The sequence below is a fragment of the Rattus norvegicus genome, chromosome 2, assembly GCF_036323735.1.
Source record: "Rattus norvegicus strain BN/NHsdMcwi chromosome 2, GRCr8, whole genome shotgun sequence".
Lineage (NCBI taxonomy): Eukaryota > Metazoa > Chordata > Mammalia > Rodentia > Muridae > Rattus > Rattus norvegicus.
Genome location: NC_086020.1, coordinates 118,581,235 through 118,601,147, shown reverse-complemented (window position 1 = coordinate 118,601,147; position 19,913 = coordinate 118,581,235). Strand labels below are relative to the sequence as shown.

Sequence of the window (19,913 nt, the reverse complement as noted above, 5' to 3'; positions counted from 1 at the left end):
ATGTCAGGGTTCTCCATACCTCTGGGTGTCCTGGAACTTGTCTATAGACCAGGTTGGGTTTGAACTCATGAGATCCACCTCCTTTTGCCTCCTGAGTGCTGGGATTAAAGGTGCAAACCGTTTGATTGTCTTTACAAGTTATATTTTCTTTTTAGCAGAAAGCAGTTCTTGCTGCTGCAGTTATGTTCCACGAGTACATCTATTTTTTGTTGATTAACCCTGCCTTCCAGTTTTTCGTGAACTCATGATTTTTTTCTTGTTCCCAAAGCTTGTTTCCTGTCTTTCTTACTTTTTCCCTCTTAAAAATTATATTTTGTTGTTTTTGAGACTGGGTATTGATACCTAAGGGTTAGACTGGCCTTGGCCTCAGGAATTGTGCATTACTTAAGAGCCAGGATTAAAGGTGTTTGCCACCACACCGGGATTCTTCTCTTGTTTAGAAAGGTGAAAAGATTAACTTCTGCATAATCTTCCACCTTTAGCTGATGAACGTGTACATTATTATCACATAAAACTGAATATGTTCTGATCATATAATACAGTAAAAAATTCTCAAAAGCTAACTTTTGGTTCTAAATGACTTTTAATACTGTTTTCTAGACGATGGTAGGTTGAAGACTTTCTGACATGATCAAGTGGTTTATTTTCATAAGGTTTTAGCAAGAAGTAAGTCAATTTCCATCCTTCCATGCAGATGTTACCAACACTATTTTAACTCCTTAAAATAGCTCATAAAAGTTTGTAGGAACAAAAGGAGAAAGTAACATTTAATAATCTGACACCAAATGTTGGTAAATCCTCTATGAATTTTATTTTAATGTCTTGTAAAGAGATGTACTAACTCCCATTGTACTGTTTGAATAGAAAGGCAGAGGTCATAGTTCCCTCTAAAGCAAAAGTTAGGTATATCTGCTTATTTACCACTTGAAAATATTTGGGGTTTCTTAATTGTAACATAGACCTACTGTTTGTGAAGTATCTACCTAATCCCCTTCTTGCTCTCGTGAGACGTGGAGCAAGCCATGTAGACAGGAAGCTTGTATCTTCTCCTGTGTCAGGAATGGTAACATCCTTCATCTCTGTTATAATAGTCTCTCATGTCTTCTGTTAGAATCTCTGGAACTATGACAAGCTAGCTTGTTCAAGTAGGGTAAACTCTGAGATCCACACACAGGATCATTAAAACAGGAGAGCACTTTAATCTGTTTGAGTACAATAATAATATGAGTCCAAAGGTCTTCAATAAAAACACCTACTAATTTTTAATTTCTTTTCACATTAGTTCTGAATTTCATGAGCGGCTAAGTAAAATTGATAAGCTTAAGAACAGATATGAAATTCTTACTGTTGTCATGCTGCCTCCTGAGGGAGAAGAGGAGAAAACACAGTCCTATTATGTAATAAAGGTAACATTTACCTGCTACAAATCTGATTGTATGAGACATATTTATTCATTCAATATACACTAAAATATATATTCACACTTCACATCTCAAATATCCAAACCAGGTTATTTCTCTGTCACTAAGTCTAGATTTTAACAGAAATTATCCATGGTTAGAAGCGGCAAACAGTAGTGTCCTTTTTTTGTAAAGATGTACTGAGGCCCACCAGTGACATCATCTTGACATCTGCAAAGACCTGGCTTCTGAATGTGGTTACACCACCTTACTAGATGTTAGGACCTCAGCACACCTCTTTTATGGCCACAGTAACTCCTGGTGTTGGTCCTGCAATAGCCTTTGGCTTACGTGTCCAACATACCAGGGTGTTTTCCATGGTTCAGCTTTAGTGTGTGATTCTGCTTAAAAGTAAAAGTGGAATAACAGCTAGTATTCTTCACATTTCATTCCCAAGACACTTAAGTCTTTATAAGCCTACAGCCTTATTCTGACCAAATTTGAGTGATACTGCCCAATAAAGGTATTTTAAAAAGCTGTGAGATATTAAAAAGTTGTAACTATTTCAAAATCCCAATTTTCCCAACTCCAAATAAAATGTACTAAATATATCTTTATAAAATGTACTATAAGCATACATATATGTGTATATATACATCTGTACTATAAATATAAATGTACTATATATGTAATCTTTTTTTTACCAACAGAGGGAACGATCATTTTAGAACTTAAAGGCACACCTACAATTAAGTCAGAAATTTATACAGATGAACAAATTAAGAATGAACTGAGGAGTGACATTCATTGAAGTTACTTAACTGTCACAATCTGTTTCACTCATCCCAGTCTGCTCCCACACTATTTTATTCAATAGAAATAGCAGCAGATCTGATTTTTATTTTGTTTTAGCTATAATTGACATACAAATTACATGTATTTCTATGCTATTGCTATTTCCATAGATGTATACATTTAAATTAGGGGTAATCACATTTCATGTATCATTTCTTTGTGGGTTTATTATATAAATGTGTTAAAGGTTCAGTTGTCAGCTGATAAGATTTTTTTAGGGGGAAATAACTGGCTCCCGAGGATACGAATCTCATCAGTGAATTCATCCACTGATATTTAATTGTATTATTGCGAGATGCTGGGGCCTAGTTAGAGGAAATTGGAGGCATTCCTTGGGAAGACTTATCTTGTCCCTTCTTTGCTTCCTGGCTAGCAGCTAAGGCTTTTTAGAGCCCAGAAACAGGAACAAGTGATGAGATAGAAGCCTGATATTGGGTAAAAATGCAGGCTTACTTCTTTATGTCAAGTGTTTTGTCACAATAACAGGTAACAGAGGAATATTTGTTACAAAAGTATGTGAAACTTGTTTTGAAACAGTAAAATCTTACTTTGGTAAGCTCATCGTATAGGAAATTTTGATATTTAAGCAATTTAAAGGACTTCATGTTTTCTAGTACATTTATTACAAGTACTACCATCATTTGTACAGTTATCTTCAAAATTATTATTTTTTCCTTACCTGTGTGTCTACACATGAGTGCAGATGCCCAAGGTCAGAGATGTCAGAGCTCTTGGAACTGGAGTTAAGGGTGGATGTAAGCTACCTGATGTGGGAATTGGGAACCAGACTTGGTTCTCTGGAGGAGCATCAAATATTCTTAACTGCTGAGCCATCTCTCCAGCCCAAAGGTTCTCTTTTAAATTGTGATAAAATATATTAGAAAACAGACTCACACTGCTTTCCTTGCTTGATATACTCTGGTTACTTTTTATCCTTTTCTGAATCAAGTAAGAATTGGGTTCTCAAACCTCTCTCAGACCCAAACATTCTTAGAGTTCAAGATCGTTTGAGTCACCCCATCTATCTTCCAGAGATCTGGTAGCTGCTTAGCTCCCTTCAATTCGCCTCCAACCCCTCCTCCCCCAACACACCTTCCTCCTGGTATGTTTTATGTTAGCTACACTTCCACCATGGTTTTGTATCCTATATATGTGCTGTAATTTTAAAGCCTAAGAATTTGTTTGGTCTTGTGTATGAAAAAAAAGAGTATAAGAAGTAAATGCCTGGGAAGCATGTGAAGGCCCTAAGGTAAGCAGAGACTGCTGTGAATTAGTTATTCTCTGCTTTAGGCAGTATGCCCTATGATAAATTATTTAGCTCTGTTCTGTATTTAGGCTGCTCAAGAAAAAGAAGAACTTCAAAGGGAAGGTGACAGCTTGGACGCTAAGATCAGCAAAGCTGAAAAAGAAATCTATGCTCTGCAGAACACCTTGCAAGTTCTGAGCAGCTGCAACAACAATTACAAGCAATCTTTCAAAAAAGTGACGCCGTCAAGTACGTAGCAGCCATTCTAACAAATATGATGACGACTACAGTTAAATAAATGTAGAGGAGAAACGTTGATTCTTGGGAGAATAAAAGTGTGCTATGATTGGGCCTGAAGAAATATTATGCTCTTTCCTCTTTAATCACTATGAAATGTTATTTACATTATTAGTTCTGTTGGACTACAGCATATCCCTTCGGGGAATTTGCTTTGAATCTGGGAAATATACACTGGTGCTATATACTAAGAAATGGCTCCTACATGTCTATACTGTGTTTCTCATGAGGCTCTAAGACATGTAACATGTTAGAGCTTTACTTGTCATTACTTTCAGGTAGCTTTCCATATACTACATTGGAAATTAAAATTCTCTTGTAGGTGATGAGTACGGAATAAAAATTCAACTAGAAGAACAAAAAAGAAGCGCAGATGAGAAATACAGATGCAAACAAAGACAAATCAGAGAACTTCAAGAAGATATCCAGGTGATTTCTACAGACTTTTTAGTAGTAAACCCTAAATAAAGGTCAACTACCATTATTACTACTTAATCTTGTACAAAAAGCATCTTTAGAGAAGTAGGCCATGAGAAACACAACCTCATTTACAGAAAAACAAGCAAAGAAAAATGTAAAGCAAATCAGTTAATATTCTATGGCTGGGAGGTAATAATTTTATTAGTTACGAACCACAGCTAGACAATTAACGACATCCACTAGTTATTTTAGTGACCTCACTGAATTCCTTAAAGATCACATTCAGTTTTTAAAAACAAAGTTTAAAACAGAAAATCTAGTGAAAGTAGCCACTAAAGCAAACCACTGAAAGGTAGAAGAATGTGCTTTGGTAAGTAGAGCCTAGCTAAGGGAACAAACTGATAACAAATTATGAATCTTTAAAATATGGATAATTTCAAGTAATTGTTTCTATTTCTCCAAGTGCTATAAAAAGTTCCCAGGAGAATGATATTCACAACTAATTCACAGGACCTCTGTATTCCTTAGCCACTAATACAGTAAATATAGTATATGAATAAGAAGACCAAATATTCAAATTGAGCAAACAGCTGGCAAATGGCAAGCAATGAGTCATTTTTTAATTCTGACCATGAGTGTGTTGACACTATTTTCTACAGAGCATGGAGAATACTTTTGAAGTTATAGAACACTTAGCAAATAATGCCAGAGAGAAATTATCAGAGAAGCAAACCCTCTCATTTCAACTTCGTAAGGAGACTGAAGAGCAGAAGCCGAAAATACAGCGAGTAACTAAGCAGGTGCTGACGACCTCTCAAAGCTGACCCTAATACTCACACCTTTCAAGTACCAAATGGACTCAGACCCCACTTTTCTTAAGTCATGGAAAGTAGTTTTATGTAATACTTGGCTTATTTACTAACAGTGTGGAAGACTCAGAAGAGAAATCCGCATTTTGAGACAAACAAATGATGAAACTCTAGAAGAACAAGACATTCAGCTCCGTGAAATCATACAGTTTCACAAGGACATTGACCAAATGCTAGTTAATGCCATGGAAAATGCAGAAATTCATGTCATCTTTCAAACATATTTTCAGCAGGTACTAATATAGTAAATCTGTGTATCAACTTTCTTCTAAAGTGCATGGGACTAATGGCTGAAATATTCTTTCAGAATGGGTTAGAACTACCTACAGCAAAAGGCCCAAGCTCAAGATCGTCTTCCCAGTCCTCACTTTCCTCAATCAGGTAAGGGGGAACTGGTCCTCAAGCTCACAGCTGCTACTGGCCAGCACGCTACCTACCCACCCGTCACTCACCTTCAGCAATCGCACTACACAGATAACAGTACTGCAAGCCACCTGCAGCTGCCAATATTTCTATTATGACACATTCACTGTGGGAACAAGATTGGGTGAAAACCGGGGTGATATAGCAAACATTTTGGGCAAACTCTTACTCTAGGAAAATTTAAGTCTTTTTAAACTGTAAGAGTAAAGTTAGAGGCACAATGGATTTTCTAATTAGAGATGTTTATTTACGGCATCTTACTTAGCTTAATGCAAACCAAAATCTACCAGGAATAAGTCATGGATATTCTGTCTTTGTTGATAGATTTATTAATAATAAACCTGATTTTAAGATTTCTAATCTTCTATAGTTGAAAGTTATGTACTAGTTTTTATTAGTCTGTGTAACTGTTTCATTAAAAAAGAGATCCCTAAAGACAGTGTTTTTAGCTTAAAAACCTTTTTTCTACATAAATATATTAAACTACGTAATGTTTATTATGTATTAAATTTTTCTGTACTTTTGATAAACCATACCATTTCAGAAGCAAATGGCTATTGTCTAACAATCTCACAATGGTTCCTGCCAACCCTTCTCCTCTTCAGCATAAATGACTTAAAGCTATCATTTTAATCACTTTTTCGAGCACCCACTCCTTTTGTTTCTACTTTATTAACTATTGTTTCCAATTCTATGAAACTGATGAAAATATTTTTCTCACAGAAACAATTAACAATTTACTTAAACTATGTTCATTTCTTTTTTTTGAAAGAATTGGTCATATTTTAAAATTTTATTAACACTAATAGCTTTCCTAGTTCTTTAATTTCTTATGGAATTAAAAAAATATTTCTTTTTGCCAATAGAAAGGTCTTTTTGAAGTACATTTTGCATTAAGTTCATAGAAAATCCTTTCTTGTTCCAGGTCGCTGGAGGACTCAATTCCCATCTCTCCACCCACAGCTAAAGTGATAGAGCTCAGATTCCCAGGACCTCCGGCAAGAAGTGATAGTTCTAGGTCTAGTAGTGGCAGCAATTCCAACATCCCTAAAGGAAAAAAGCTCAACAAATAAACATTTTTTTTTTTTTATCTTCTGTACAAATTTTGAAGACAAACGAAAACCTTATTAATAGTTAAGTCTCCCTCTTTTTCTGGGGTTCCATTTATTAACGATACAGGCTACTAAAATAGTACCAGAAGTACAAACCAGACAAAAGTTCTGCATGGTGGCTATAAAAGCTGTTTGAAAAAAGAACAAAGGTAGATTTTTGTTTGTTTTTTTTTTTCTACTGTTTTATTTATAGAGAAGGAAAACTGCAGAACCTTAGCCAAGCCACACGTGACAAAGCAGAGGGAAATCAGTTTTTTTTTCACTAGAACATGTCTATAGTGTTAATGTTTTATGAAGTAACACGTTTATAAGATTCTTTCACTAATACACTTCTAAAGATTCATTCTATAGCTCAATAAGGAAGTTTCCATTTACTCTAGATCACAAAATTACTTTTTAAAATAAAAAACAAAAAGCAAACAACCGTATTCTTCAGATCTTTTTTGGGGGTTGGGTGGGCATGAGGGAGGACCCTGGTAAAGGCCAGTTTTTTGTTTGTTTGTACTGGTTATAATCTGTAACCAAAGGACAGCATCATTCCCACTCCCTCAAGAAAAAGTTTAGTAAAAAAGACACTGTATATGTGTGTATACACATACATTTATCTCTATATATGCACAAATAAAGTGCAACTTAAGCTCATAACAATGTTTCTTCTCTGACCTTGAAAGAAGGAAACATATTAAATTTACACTGGAGGTAGATATTGCATAACTATATTTAAAATTGGTTTTTCCAGCTAATACTTTATTTCTAGCACTTTGAACTTTTGGGACTAGAGTAGGAAATAATACTATAAAGCTAGATTTCAAATACATCACCATTTAGGTATATAAATCAGCATTTCCTTTAAACCTTGGGGAAAATATTCATTACAACAGTGATTGTCTTAGAACCACTATTCAGTCACTTCTGAAAAAGCAGCACTGGTAGTAAATAAATCTGTTTTACTAATGATCACTTTAAATTTAGAAATATAGTTAAGTCTAATAAGTAAAATGGCTAAGAAAAACTCTGGGCACTTTTTGGTTCAAACATTGCTTAAATGCACATCATGTTTAAGATCTAAAACTGATCAATCCTATTATCATTTTGTTTATCAATGTTGTGATTCTCAGTTATGTATTAGTTTCTAAGTTGCTTAGAACTTAAAACATTAAAACTTTGTGTTCTACAAAGGCAGAGGTTTTGTTTCGAGGGAGATTACTTTTCTATGCTTTTTCTTTTTGTAATCTAGAGGTAATTAACTATCACAGGTTTATTAAAGTAACATATAAGCAAAACACACTGGCACTGAAACAGGGTTAACTGCACAGTAAGTAGTTAGCTTGTACCTATGGAATCACGAGGAGACTCTACTCTGGAATGGCCAGCATCCAATTTTACATTTAACCACTATACTAACTGCATGTATCAATGCTAAATGGTAAGACAAAGGATGAAGATGAACCCTGTGTGCAGATCTGGAGTATCTTAACATCCAGAAGTCACAGTTCTCCTCATGGAAATTAAGACAAAGCTGTCTAGGGAACATACAAACTACAGACATATTAATGTGAAAGAAACACCTGAAGACAGAACTGAGAATCAACTTTAAATCCCCAATATTTTTCTGTGGCAACTCCTTAAATATTCTAAGGAACTGGATGCTTCGTGTAGTCTGCTTATCTTAGTATTCCTAGGAAAGATGTAGTTTTCAAAGGCACTATCCTAGGGTTAAGGAAGGTGATATGTGTAAGACTGTGAGGTGTACTAGGGATTCTCAAAGATCAAGGCAGAGAGGTGCTCTTCATCTTTTAACAACAAACCCTAGCTATATAGGAATAAGTCTGGAAGTATTAATATATTTAATACTGGAAATATTAATATATTAAATATTAATATATAGAATACTCTTAAAGAGTTCCTTGGTGCTGGGATAGCAAAATGGCTCAATGGATAAAGGTACTTGCTGTCAAGCCCAATGAGCCAAGTTTCATTCCTAGGACCCATAGGCAGAAAAAGAGATTCCTTCAAGTTATCCTCCAGTGTCCACGTATGTGGCACACATGCTCATCACCTTCGCCCCAGCCCATGTAATAATACTACTACGACTAATAATAGTTCCTTGGTGAAATAACAAATGTTGAAGTGATTATGAAATTTCTGCCGCCATTATTTATTGTTCTTAAGGTTTCTTTTCTGTACTGTAAAATAAATTTTACATTTTGCAGTAGTTTTCCATCACTATAATTTGGTACAAATACTATGTATCAGTCTTAAAGCTTTAGTATTTTACTGGTAGAAACAAACATGCAATGAGTCTCCTCTAATTCTGCCACTCCCTCATGCATGTCTGAGGGTGGATTCCATCTAATGACCAATAAGAGATTTAAAGCTTACTGCTATTTATACTTTCTAGAATCGTAATTTAAGAGCATCAGAAATGCAATAGCTAATGATACTTACTAATATTGCCAAGAGTCTACTATTCAATTTCTAGTAATTCAGAGATTCTCTGAAAGCCAAAGATGATTTCCTCTTTAGCTGTTTATGTGCATAGGTCCACACATGGTACTACTGTGTTTGGGTGTGTGGCTGTCAAGGGGAGTTCTCTCCCTATACCATGGGGACTTGGGATTGGACTCAGGTTATCAGGCATGGTTGGTATTTTTACCCACTGAGCCACCTCAGAGGCCTAGGATTTACTCTGGGTTATTGACTAGGATTCAGTGAGGGGCATCAATAAAGGAGGAAAATGATAGAGAAGAAGAAAACCAAAGCTGCAAATCAGCCCTGACTGATTTGATGTTCAGAAACATGCCTACTAGCTTTCCAAGCTTTGCAATGTGACAGCAGAAAACCAGATTAACATGGTTCTTCTCAGCTGCAATTTTTACTAATAGTTATTTTCTATTATCTAGTTTGATACAGAATTCTCAAAGGGTCAGGCCAATGTTTAAAATTAAAGATTTTCTTATGACGATAACCATTAAGTAAAAATAATATTGGAGAAAGAAAACAGGCTCTGACTAACCAACTTTCATGGTCTTATTCTTATGGTATTTTGTTAAGCTGCGAAGAAAATAGTATTCAAAAACCATTTACATCAAGCCTTGGACATTAAGTCAAGTCATAATTTATCACTTAAAAAATGAAATGGTGTAAAAATTTTAATACTGAAAACAAATGATTGAAAATAATACCTACAAAACATTCAACCATAAATTCTTCCCCACCCCCAAAGGCTAAGGACTTTAACAAAAAACAGAAAAGGTTTTGATAAAACGATCCAACTGCTCAATGCAAACATATTTTCCTCTAACAGTGAAGTAAGACGGACCGAAGAATTCTCATAAACCACAGTACCGTGAAGAAACAAAGTGCTCAGAAAATAGCTTCAGGTGAGAAAGTCTGAATTGTCAGTTAAAAGCTGTATCCATACATACCCACAACACTGACTGACAAGGGGCTGATAACTTAAGACAGCCTTTTGTGATCTGCAACAAGTAAGTTTAGACTTAGAACTATTTGTTAGGGCTAAAGGATCTCCAAACTTCTGAAAACTAGTGAAAATTTCCTTAGCAGATCATTTTTTGGGCTTATTTCCTTTTTCTTTCTCAAATTCAGCTATCTGATTAAATATATTGAGTAAATTCTGAGGTAAATTTTTCTTAACTCTACTTTCTGGCTGCTCTTTGTTATTTAGTATGTCTTCTGGAGCCTCAGCTTTGTTACCCTCCCCACAGCCGTCCTCCTTATCATGTGCACGCTCTCCCTCATTTGTATTTAACTGGTGTCTTTGCTCATGTTTACTGACATCCCGTGATCCAGAGTACATGCATTTTTTTTGTTTTTCAAGTGACTTCCAAGCATAGTCTGAACTTGCTGGTGAAGTAGAGTACTTCCCAGAACTTGGCTCCCACCTCCTAGAGTGATCTTTTCTTCCCTCTGTGTCCTTTTCAAATCTTCGGTAACTAGATGCTTTCATCTTGTCCTCTGAATTTCTAGAGAAGCAATCTGAGGAATTTCTCCTACTGGAGAAATGTTTTTCTGATTTATATGGCTTTTCAGTTTTGCTACTACCTGCCTGGGTTTTGTAGCTATTGTACAAATCTGACCTACCTCCCAAATCATCTGGTACTTCAACTGAAGATGTGAGAAGGCCTTTCTCTTTCTCTTTCACCTGTGCATTTGGACACTGTAACCTATCCTGCTTTTCCAGAAGTTTCTCCACTTCTTGCTTTTGATTAAGGAAAGATGCTGAGGTATTAGTTGGAACTGGATAGCAATCATCTTTCCTACTTTGATCTGTGTAGCCTGAAGATGTCTTAGACCAGTGCCTCTTTGAACTTCGAGAAGACTCTGAACGATTCCTCTTACTTTTCTTATGCCGTTTGTGGCTAGAAGAGGAAGAAGATGAGGAAGAAGAAATGGATTCATCGGCTGAAGAAACACTTGAAGAGGAAGATGATGATTTTCTTCTTTTCTTCTTTAGCCTTAAAAAAATTAGTTGGCTCATCAGACATGTTAAGTACAAAAACATTAGTCAAATATTCCTCAAGATTTTAACCTATTTTTGTGTCACTTGAAGATGTTCTAAATAAGTTATCATTCAGACATAATAACAGTCTCAATCATTTCACCAAGTTTTACTATGAAGCATGGCTTTTGAGAGCACCTCCGAAGAAAGGTGTCACTATAAGCAAATCCAGGACTTCTGAGATGCAGTAACCTTTCCAGCATTGTTCATGCCTACCTGAACATGCAAGAAGCAGCCTGAGTTTTCTATCTACCTAATCCTCGTTTCTTCATGTGCCTTCCCTCCCCCCACCTTGGCATTATTAACATTCTGGGGCCAAACAGTTCTTTAGTGAAGGTAAGAGTAGACTGTCCTATACACCGCATCATGTTGATACAAAGGATCCTATGTCCTCTATACACTACATGCTAGTACTTTCCCACGACTTACAGTAACTACAGAACAAAACCACCAGTATCTAAGAACCTCTTCTAAAAGCCTATCCCAGAAAGAGTTAAAGTAACTTATTCTATATTTTAATATAATGTTTAAAAAGAATTCTAGCCTTAGAGCTCCTTTGCTGAGTTTCTTACCGTGTGGCCCTATGTTTGCTAAGAATTATCACTTGGGACACTTTGTTACTTACTTTACCTCCATATGGCACTTGGGGTTCAACTCTGTTGCTTTTAAAGTTAAAAAACTAGTGAATATTATAGTTTACCTTTTCTCCTCTTTTAAGAGCTTACGCAACTTTTCTGCACTTGTTTCTATTTTCTTTGTTTTCTGCTTTTCTTCCTTTTCAGCTTGTTTTTCTCTTAATTCCAAAGATTTCTTTTAGAACCCAGATATCGGAAAAAACCACACGTTAAAAATAAAAATGGCAGAATATGTAAAGAACAGTATTTAAAAACCACCCCCCCAACCAGAAACCCAATTTAGGATAACCAAATCACCATATAGCCAGTATTCAACAAGTTACATTATTCCAAATAAAAAAATTAATGACACACATTTGGCATTAGTCATTTGAATGGCCAGAACAGTATTGAGGACCATATTGCAGTTGGTATCCCAAGAAAAACAGGGAAGCCATTGCAGTAGTACCAATGACCCAGAATGCAAGTAAGATTCAAAAAACGAATTATTTTTTAAAAATTGGAAAATGTAAACAGGATGCCAATTTTACAAATAAAATTTAAGCAAGGACATTCCACAGAGGTGAATTGAGGGGAAAATCACCATGTTCAAATACAAACCATTTTAAAAATAGCACAGCCCAGTTGGACGCATGATTACACAAGAAATCATTTTCCAGTTTGTGGATGGGGATGAGCAGCACCAGATGTCACAGACACAGCAGCAATGGTCCAATTCAGAAGAAAATGCATGAGAAAACATCATCATCAGTATTACAGGAAAGAACAAGTAAAAATGTCTACATTACACCAGCAATACTTATAATCTTATAGTCATCAGGTAAGCTCTCTATAAAGGAGAACAGTCTCACATAGTGGATTTAGGTGTAGGCATTCTCTCATGTGGCTAGCTTTACTTGTGAATAAACAAAGAAGCACCCGGACTATAATGCTAGGCAAACCTAATTAGGAAAAGCATTTATTTTATAATACTTCACCTAGGTTACCCACTTTTTCCTAAAAGAAAACAATATTTAATTTTAAATACCATTAAATTTCAAAGAGGAAATAAAGAATCACCTGCATATATTTATGAAGTTTCTGCAAAGCATCCTCTGCATCTTTAAAAGTCTCATCCAAAGCCAGAGCTTTCTTATAGTAACTTTCAGCATTTAAAAACTTTTCTTCTTCTTCCAACCTTAGTTAAGAAGATTAAGCATTTTGTAAACACAAATTTATCCAAATACATAGAGAAATCATCACACAATTATGACAAGAGGCAAGTAATGCTTAGCAAATTATCTTCTAATTACCTATTTATATTTTTACTTACTAAAAAGAGCACTTACATGAAAATCTATTACTAGTACCTAAACAATACTGGTATTTTTTCCTTAGGAATACAGGAAAATACATAACCTGCTATCTGAAAATTTAGTATGACTTTTGTCGTCAGAGCAGAATTAGATAAAGTTGCTTTTTAAAGATAGTTTGTGAAGCTTTCTTTTCTATGGAAAAATTTCCTCTGTATTTATTGAAATTCTTTGGAAATACTAAAACACATATACACATAGTTGTAGATAACATTATAATCTACAATCACTAATTATCATATAATCCACAAGTCTGAACTGTGAAAAATCAAAATTAGTATGTTTGGGTGGGTGTGGTGGCATATACCTACTATCCCAACACTTGGGAGGCAAAGGGGGAGAACGTTACTATGATTTTTAGGCTAATCTGGTCTAAATAGCAGGTTCCAGGCTAGCCAGGGCTACACAGAGAAAGGAAGTTTAGGTATAGGAAAGTCAAAAAACTTTACCAAGCACTTCTAGTTGACAGAAGGAAAAAATTATTACTACAGAACAAATGGGATTACTGTCATGTTAGGAGACTGGATATAGGGAGCCAAGGGACAAGTAAAGTCATTACCAATACTTGTGGTTGGATAACTGGTTAATGCAGCATTCTCTAGCTAAAAGATGCTAGTACACCAGGAACAAGACAACCTCATTTCAGCGGTACTAGTTATTGATAACAATGAACAAGCTCCAGTCACTAATTAAAATTTCATAAATAGTAATTTGTGGGCATTTTTATCCTACAAATCCTTAGTTGCAATGCTCATCAAGCAAGCAAGAATGGCCAGGCAGATCTATGACACAGAAGAGATCAATCTTTCTTCAGTAGCAGTAGACAGGGCACTAGGGATGTAGCTCCTTTGTAGCGCATTTGCCTAGCATGTTTGAGGTACCAAATGGTATCTAGGTCCCATTCCCAGGACTGCAAAAAGATAAGAGAAATAGCACAATAATGCCACTGTCATAAGTGGCTTTCAGTCTTCATTAAAACGGATGCCAGCCTGTCAGAACATGGTCCACGAGAAACTGCAAGTAAATGAGAGTCTTGTAGCCTCTCTTCGTACACAATATGGCTTTATCCTTAGAATGTGCTCTCATGCCCTTCCAGGTGTAGAAAACAGGAGTGGTTTGCCTCAGATTACACACTGTACTTATTTGTGTTGTTCAAAATGTTACCATGCTCAGGTTGTCCTTGTGATTGTATATATAGCCTGAACTCATATGACCCTGCCTAGCTCTCAGAATACCCTCGGAACATAAACTGTCTGATGCTCTGAGTGAAGTTGGCTATGCATGAGACTTTAGTCCACCTCATTTTTAGGCTCCACTTTCCCACGTTCATGCTGCCAACTACATCGGCTACAGTGCAAATACTTTTAACTCTACCATTTAATCTGAAATTGTGGGATTTACCAGACAGAGCAGAGTTGAAGTAGCTTAATATACCAGCAGAATCTTAATCAGAATTTACTAGAAATCATTCAAATCATGTTTAGAACATTACATACTATTATAATAAAATGATTTAAAAATTAAATCCTTTACTAGAACAAAACCTTCTGATATGTGCTCTGAAACAGAACACATAACTTATTCTATTGCCCTTTATATTTCTATGTAACAAAAAAATACATTCTGAGCAATTAAGCCTGACACACTAAAGATCTCCAGTCACAAAGACAAAGACATACACATGCACATACATGTGCGCAGTCAGTAATAAGCCAAGAGTAAGGGACAAAAATGACTATTTTAAAAACTCTGCCACCCCAAACTGAAAGAGTACTCTGAAATTGCCTATGCCAAGAAGCTACTTTTTTACAAAAATCTCAGGATATCACAGGAATTGAATGCATACCAGACATTTACTATTAAATGAAATCCCATACTTACTGCCCTCCCCTTTCTACGAGTGTCTGGCAGAGATATTTTCTCGCATTCCTGTGAGTCGGGCAGTTTTCTAATGCGAGCTCGAAATCTTCTATTGCTTTGTTTAGACTTCCTTTTGTTGCATATCTAGAGACATTAAACAAAAGAAAATTTTAATCTTGTGACCCTTTAACACATTTTTCACATTGTTCAAAGCATCTCCTTAAAATCTACAATTCACTTACAATGCTCCACGAGCTACCAGAGCTTCCACGTTTTGCTTGTCGATTTCCAGAGCTTTATTGTATTCATTCATGGCATCCACATGTCGCCCCACCTTAAAATAATCAACTCCAATCTTCACACTGAAAACATATTTGTGAAACATCACAGATATTTTACAAAGTATCTAAATGTTAGTATAAATCATTAATAAATAAAAAGGCATTTAAATTGGGCAAATATTTAGTTTCTAAATTACTCTCAATATACTTAAAAAGCACTCTGCTTTTACAGATTTTCATGGCAAACATTTATAAAACTCAGATACCAAAACACTATTTCTTTCTGGAAAATAATTCTGAACAAAATTTGTTAAGATTCCAATGTAAGACCAATATAATACCTTTGACATTATGAATAATGTAAAAAACATGTTCATTCACTTGTAAACACATTCTAGTCTTGACGATGAGAGAATCTGTGCCTGACTAAAAGTGTCACACTAGATAATTGCCACTGTTTGACAGAACAATCTCCATACCATTTTAAAGCCCAAGATGCTGATTGCTTCTTTCTTAATGCTGAAGCAAAATCATCTTCAGAGAAATTTTTGCTATAAAGAAAATGAGAGTCAAAAATGTAAATACTTTAGAAGTATACTTCATTCTGTCTCTGGTAGATATAATAGTGAAATGGTGAATTTCAAGCAGGAAATGCATTATTACTCTATACGGCCAAGTTCAAACATGATTACTGCTTAGCATGAATATTACTGCTTAGCATCCAGACCAGGAGGAGATTGGCTCGCTTCACTCACCCTCAGTATATTCCTATTGCTGTGGTCAAAATGTTCTGCAGCTACTGAGCTAATCCACTCCCCTCACCACCTACACCAGCTAAGAGAATGCAGATCTACTTTTACCTTTGTAGGCCTCTCATTAAAGATGGTGGATGAGATTCATCTATTCCTAGTTTCTCTAGAAGGAATTCAACTACTCCTGGATTAACAAATCCCAGAGAACTCTGCATGATATTTTCATAGGACTCCAAAGAATTACTATTTAGTTCAACACTCCTCCTTTGTAAAAAAAAAAAAAAAAAAAAATCAGAAACACAAATAGTGAACACACCCAACTTCTACTAAAACCATTACTATAGGAGGTTTAAATACTAATACCATTTTTGTACACAAAAGTTGTGTACTATTATGATATAATTCCTTCTACCAAGCCAAGAGTAATTTAAAGGTTATAAAATTAAATTATAGTTCTAATTTGTCAGAATAGACAAGATAAATACCTGTAGTACAAAGGAAGCTCTTCAGACGTAATCACACCTAGTTTAATGCCGGACAGGTGTGGTGGAAGAGATGAGCTATATAGAGATACTGCAAGCTTTTCATGGTATCTGTCAATATCCTTGATGCCAGCTTTCAAGAAGAAAAAAGGATCAAACAATAAAAAAGTGAAAACAAAAATAAACTTTTCAAACACTACCTTCATTAAACTACATTTTCAACATTAATTTGAAAATTTTAATTAGTATGTTGAAGCTGATCACCTCGAATTATGTCACCAGTTTGGTAATATGATAAAGGATCTCCATGGTTACTGTGAGAAGGCACATCTCTTAAGGGACAAAGAGCCTGCAATGACAAGTATTTGAAAACATCACACATTTGACTCTGGCAACAACAGTAGCTCTTATCTTAGTTATTTATCATGAATGGTTGCACATGAACATTAACAACTCTAAAGTCTAACACTATTTTCTTTTTAAATAACCCACAATTATACATATTTACAGGGTACAATTATATAATATTTACAGGGTGGCAATTCAATACACAATATACACAATATATAATTATCCTACTTTAATTAGTAATAGACATACAATATTCTTTGGCTTTAGTCTTCAGATCCTTTTCTAGTCGTGGACTAGCCATTCTCCTGTGCTCCAGAACACCTCGACTCTAATCTGTCTTTGCTGTCAGCGATCTACTTCCCTTCAGTCCTTTCACCCTTTCTGACTCTGGCTACACCAGCCTACTGTCTTTTTCAGTATCAACTTTTTGGCTTTTATACACAATGTGAACATGTGATATTTGTCTTTCTCTGTTTGCCTTCTTTCATCAGAGACAGGGTCTTTCAGGCTATCCATTTGCCACAGATGGCATACTTCTATTCTTTTTTGATGGCTTTATACAACTGTTGGCAAACATGTCAGTGACTTAAATTTAAGATTAGTTACAATTTGTGTCCAATCACAATAAAGCTTGCTTTCTAGTTTTAAGAATCAAATAAAGATACAAAAAATACTAGCATTTGCTAGATGAAATGTGCATTCTCCTGGTGTATATTTTTTTCTCTTCACATGGTGAGACAGTCAGCCAACATCAACAGTGTTGAAATGGAACATTTCAAATTGAGGCAAGTATCTTATTACAGTGTGAGAATGTTATATGCTTATTATAAATATATGATAGGAAGGTTTTGCTAAATTACTTACACGTGAATATCCAATGCCCAATTATTAAGATAATATTCACAAGATATCTCTTCAGAATACCAATGAACATCATCATAACCACTAACAGATCTCTATGATGTAAAAGGAAAACTGACCTGCAACCAGAATCCCCCAACCCTAAAACACCCAAAATGGAAGAAATGTAACACTCCAGTAGTTTTTTTTTTTTTTTTTTTTTTGAGACAGGGTTTCACTACAGAGCTCAGACTGGCCTTTAACTACAAGTTCAGCCTACCTCTGCCTCCTGAGTACTAGGGTTAGAGTCTACATTGCCAATGCCCTGCTCTCTAAGGCATTTAGTAAGAAGAGAAAGTGTATTTGTTTTCTTCAGCTTATATTTAACCCCACCCCCACCCCCAATACCCTACCGGGTAAATTTAAGCAGACTTGAATAAGCACATAATTTTTGCATGGGATGACTGTATAGTGACTTACTGTGATTTCTAAGTGAGATATATCTCTCATGATGCCACTTCCCAAACAGATCAACACCATGAAAAAACCAAATTCCCGAATCGAGCTAATTCTTCCAATCACGATGTCACCACGTTCAATATCTCGGAAGAACAGCTCTCTCCGGTCCATGCTTGGGATCTCCATGAATTGCTCTAAAGGTGGCATGACTGCATAATGATCTGTAAAAAAAGAGTAAGAAAGACCGCCACGATAGTTTTGACTTCCTCCTCCTTTGATATACTGCTTTAAACCAACCAATCAATCCTAAAAGCTTTCCAGACTAAACTTACTGTCATTGTCGTCGTGTACTTCAGAGGGTACAGATGCGTCTGGTTTCCAAGACAGGGCAAAAAGCAGATCCGCCTTTTTAGAGATGAATTTTTGTATTTCAATGTTGTCAACTCTCTTCTCTTTCCTTAAAAGAAAGGTGATTACATTTTTATTTATTTATTTTTTAATGAGCAAAGCTCTCTTACATTCAAACTCGTGAAAAGCGGTTTTCATCACCCAACCCTGCTCAGGTTCTATCCAGGCAGTGTCTCTGGAGGAAGTTTTATTTGATTACGTTAGCTTTTCATTATGTGTTTATTTGGTGTAGATACGTGGCGTCTGTGTGCCACTGTGTGCAACTTGGGGGTCATAGGACAACGCTGGAAATCCTTGTGAATCCCGGGAATCAGTCAGGTGAGGATGCTCGATGGCAAGCGCTTTTACCCACTGAGTTCCGGAAGAAGTTTGAAGCCCATTCTCTCTGGACGTACTACTTAGAAATGGGAGCAGGGAAGCTCTGAAAGCTTTGGCAACCCGGCCATTCAGCCAGGAGCCAGTGCCTGGTCACACACCCCAGGGCTCCCGCTCTTCAGTCCGCCCCGCGCCGCGGCCAGGCCCGGGTTACGACCCCCATACCTGCCGGCTCCGGGAGGCGGCGCCGCGCCGCGGGCTGGCTCGGCCGTCGTGCCCAGCAGGCTCCGGAAGTGCGGGTTGTCTTGCTGCTCACTCCGCAGCAGCGACAGCAGCGCCGGGCCGTGACAGCCCAGCGACTGCCGCAGCAAGTCGCGGTCCATGGCGAGCCCGCCAGGGTCCGGCTTTCGAGCCCGCGCTCCCGCAAGCTGAGGGAAGCTACCCACGACGCGCTAACTTCCCGGAAGCGCTCGCGGCGACGAGCTGCCTCAGTCTCGCGAGACCCAGCGGGACTATGGGAACTCGCAGGGAGCGCGAATCCGGTCTGACGCTGAGGGCAGAGTAGGGCTTGAGGTGTGACGTGTGGGAACGCTTGCATTAATCACGCCCAAGCATGCAGGTCGGGCTTTGGTTCCGAGGTTGGAAGGGCCAGAGCTCGAGTCTCTCTGTTCACCCCGCGCTGCCGAGTTCAGTGGTGCAAGGGAGTCTGGGCGGCCGCGGAGGAAGTACCCTCAGTCCTGTCTGTTGGGGGCAGCAGCCAGCGCTCCCTCAGGACTGTCTCACGGTGGCGGTCCCAGGAAGGCTGCCTGGTGAACCGAAGGGGCGAAGACAGGCAGGGACCTAACGTTGACTTAGCTGCCGGACGGGTGTCCACAGTGTACCCCACTGTCTTTTAGAGGGGCTTCACAGTCACCGGCCGGGAGACCTTTAAAGTGCACCGCGCATGCTCTGTTCTGCTCACGGCTTGGTAGGAGTTACAAAGCTAAGCTGCCTACTTCAAGGGTGATGTCTATGTTGTGGCTATTCCACAGTGC

General features: G+C 37.1%; 2 protein-coding genes across 6 annotated transcripts in view; one reads left to right on the top strand and one right to left on the bottom strand.

Moving 5' to 3' along the window:
• Positions 1 to 7,267, top strand: part of Ccdc39 (coiled-coil domain 39 molecular ruler complex subunit) — a 37,704-nt gene extending 30,437 nt beyond the window's left edge. The window contains exons 14-20 of the mRNA NM_001415040.1: positions 1,283 to 1,406; positions 3,591 to 3,750; positions 4,121 to 4,227; positions 4,878 to 5,018; positions 5,144 to 5,320; positions 5,395 to 5,468; positions 6,436 to 7,267. Coding sequence (NP_001401969.1) covers positions 1,283 to 1,406; positions 3,591 to 3,750; positions 4,121 to 4,227; positions 4,878 to 5,018; positions 5,144 to 5,320; positions 5,395 to 5,468; positions 6,436 to 6,583 — 931 coding nt within the window. The 3' untranslated portion in view covers positions 6,584 to 7,267. The remainder of the gene's footprint in view (positions 1 to 1,282; positions 1,407 to 3,590; positions 3,751 to 4,120; positions 4,228 to 4,877; positions 5,019 to 5,143; positions 5,321 to 5,394; positions 5,469 to 6,435) is intronic.
• On the bottom strand, positions 787 to 19,369 carry Ttc14 (tetratricopeptide repeat domain 14). Of its 5 annotated transcripts, XM_063281771.1 has the most exons (13): positions 19,105 to 19,369; positions 18,848 to 18,949; positions 18,489 to 18,613; positions 18,178 to 18,377; positions 16,771 to 16,855; positions 16,510 to 16,639; positions 16,133 to 16,288; positions 15,752 to 15,823; positions 15,234 to 15,353; positions 15,013 to 15,135; positions 12,839 to 12,956; positions 11,845 to 11,954; positions 787 to 11,100 (listed from the first exon to the last, which is right to left on the bottom strand). In XM_063281771.1, exons 1-13 carry the CDS (start codon positions 19,260 to 19,262, stop codon positions 10,191 to 10,193), a joined length of 2,409 nt encoding a protein of 802 aa, XP_063137841.1. In that variant the 5' UTR covers positions 19,263 to 19,369; the 3' UTR covers positions 787 to 10,190. The 5 variants fall into 5 exon arrangements, 4 of the variants coding, with proteins under 4 accessions (XP_063137841.1, XP_038958167.1, XP_006232319.1 ...); NM_001107666.2 differs by lacking the exon at positions 18,848 to 18,949 and having other exon boundaries at positions 9,646 to 11,100; positions 19,105 to 19,323; XM_039102239.2 differs by lacking the exon at positions 18,848 to 18,949 and having other exon boundaries at positions 787 to 11,937.
• Between the last annotated feature and the right edge of the window lie 544 nt (positions 19,370 to 19,913).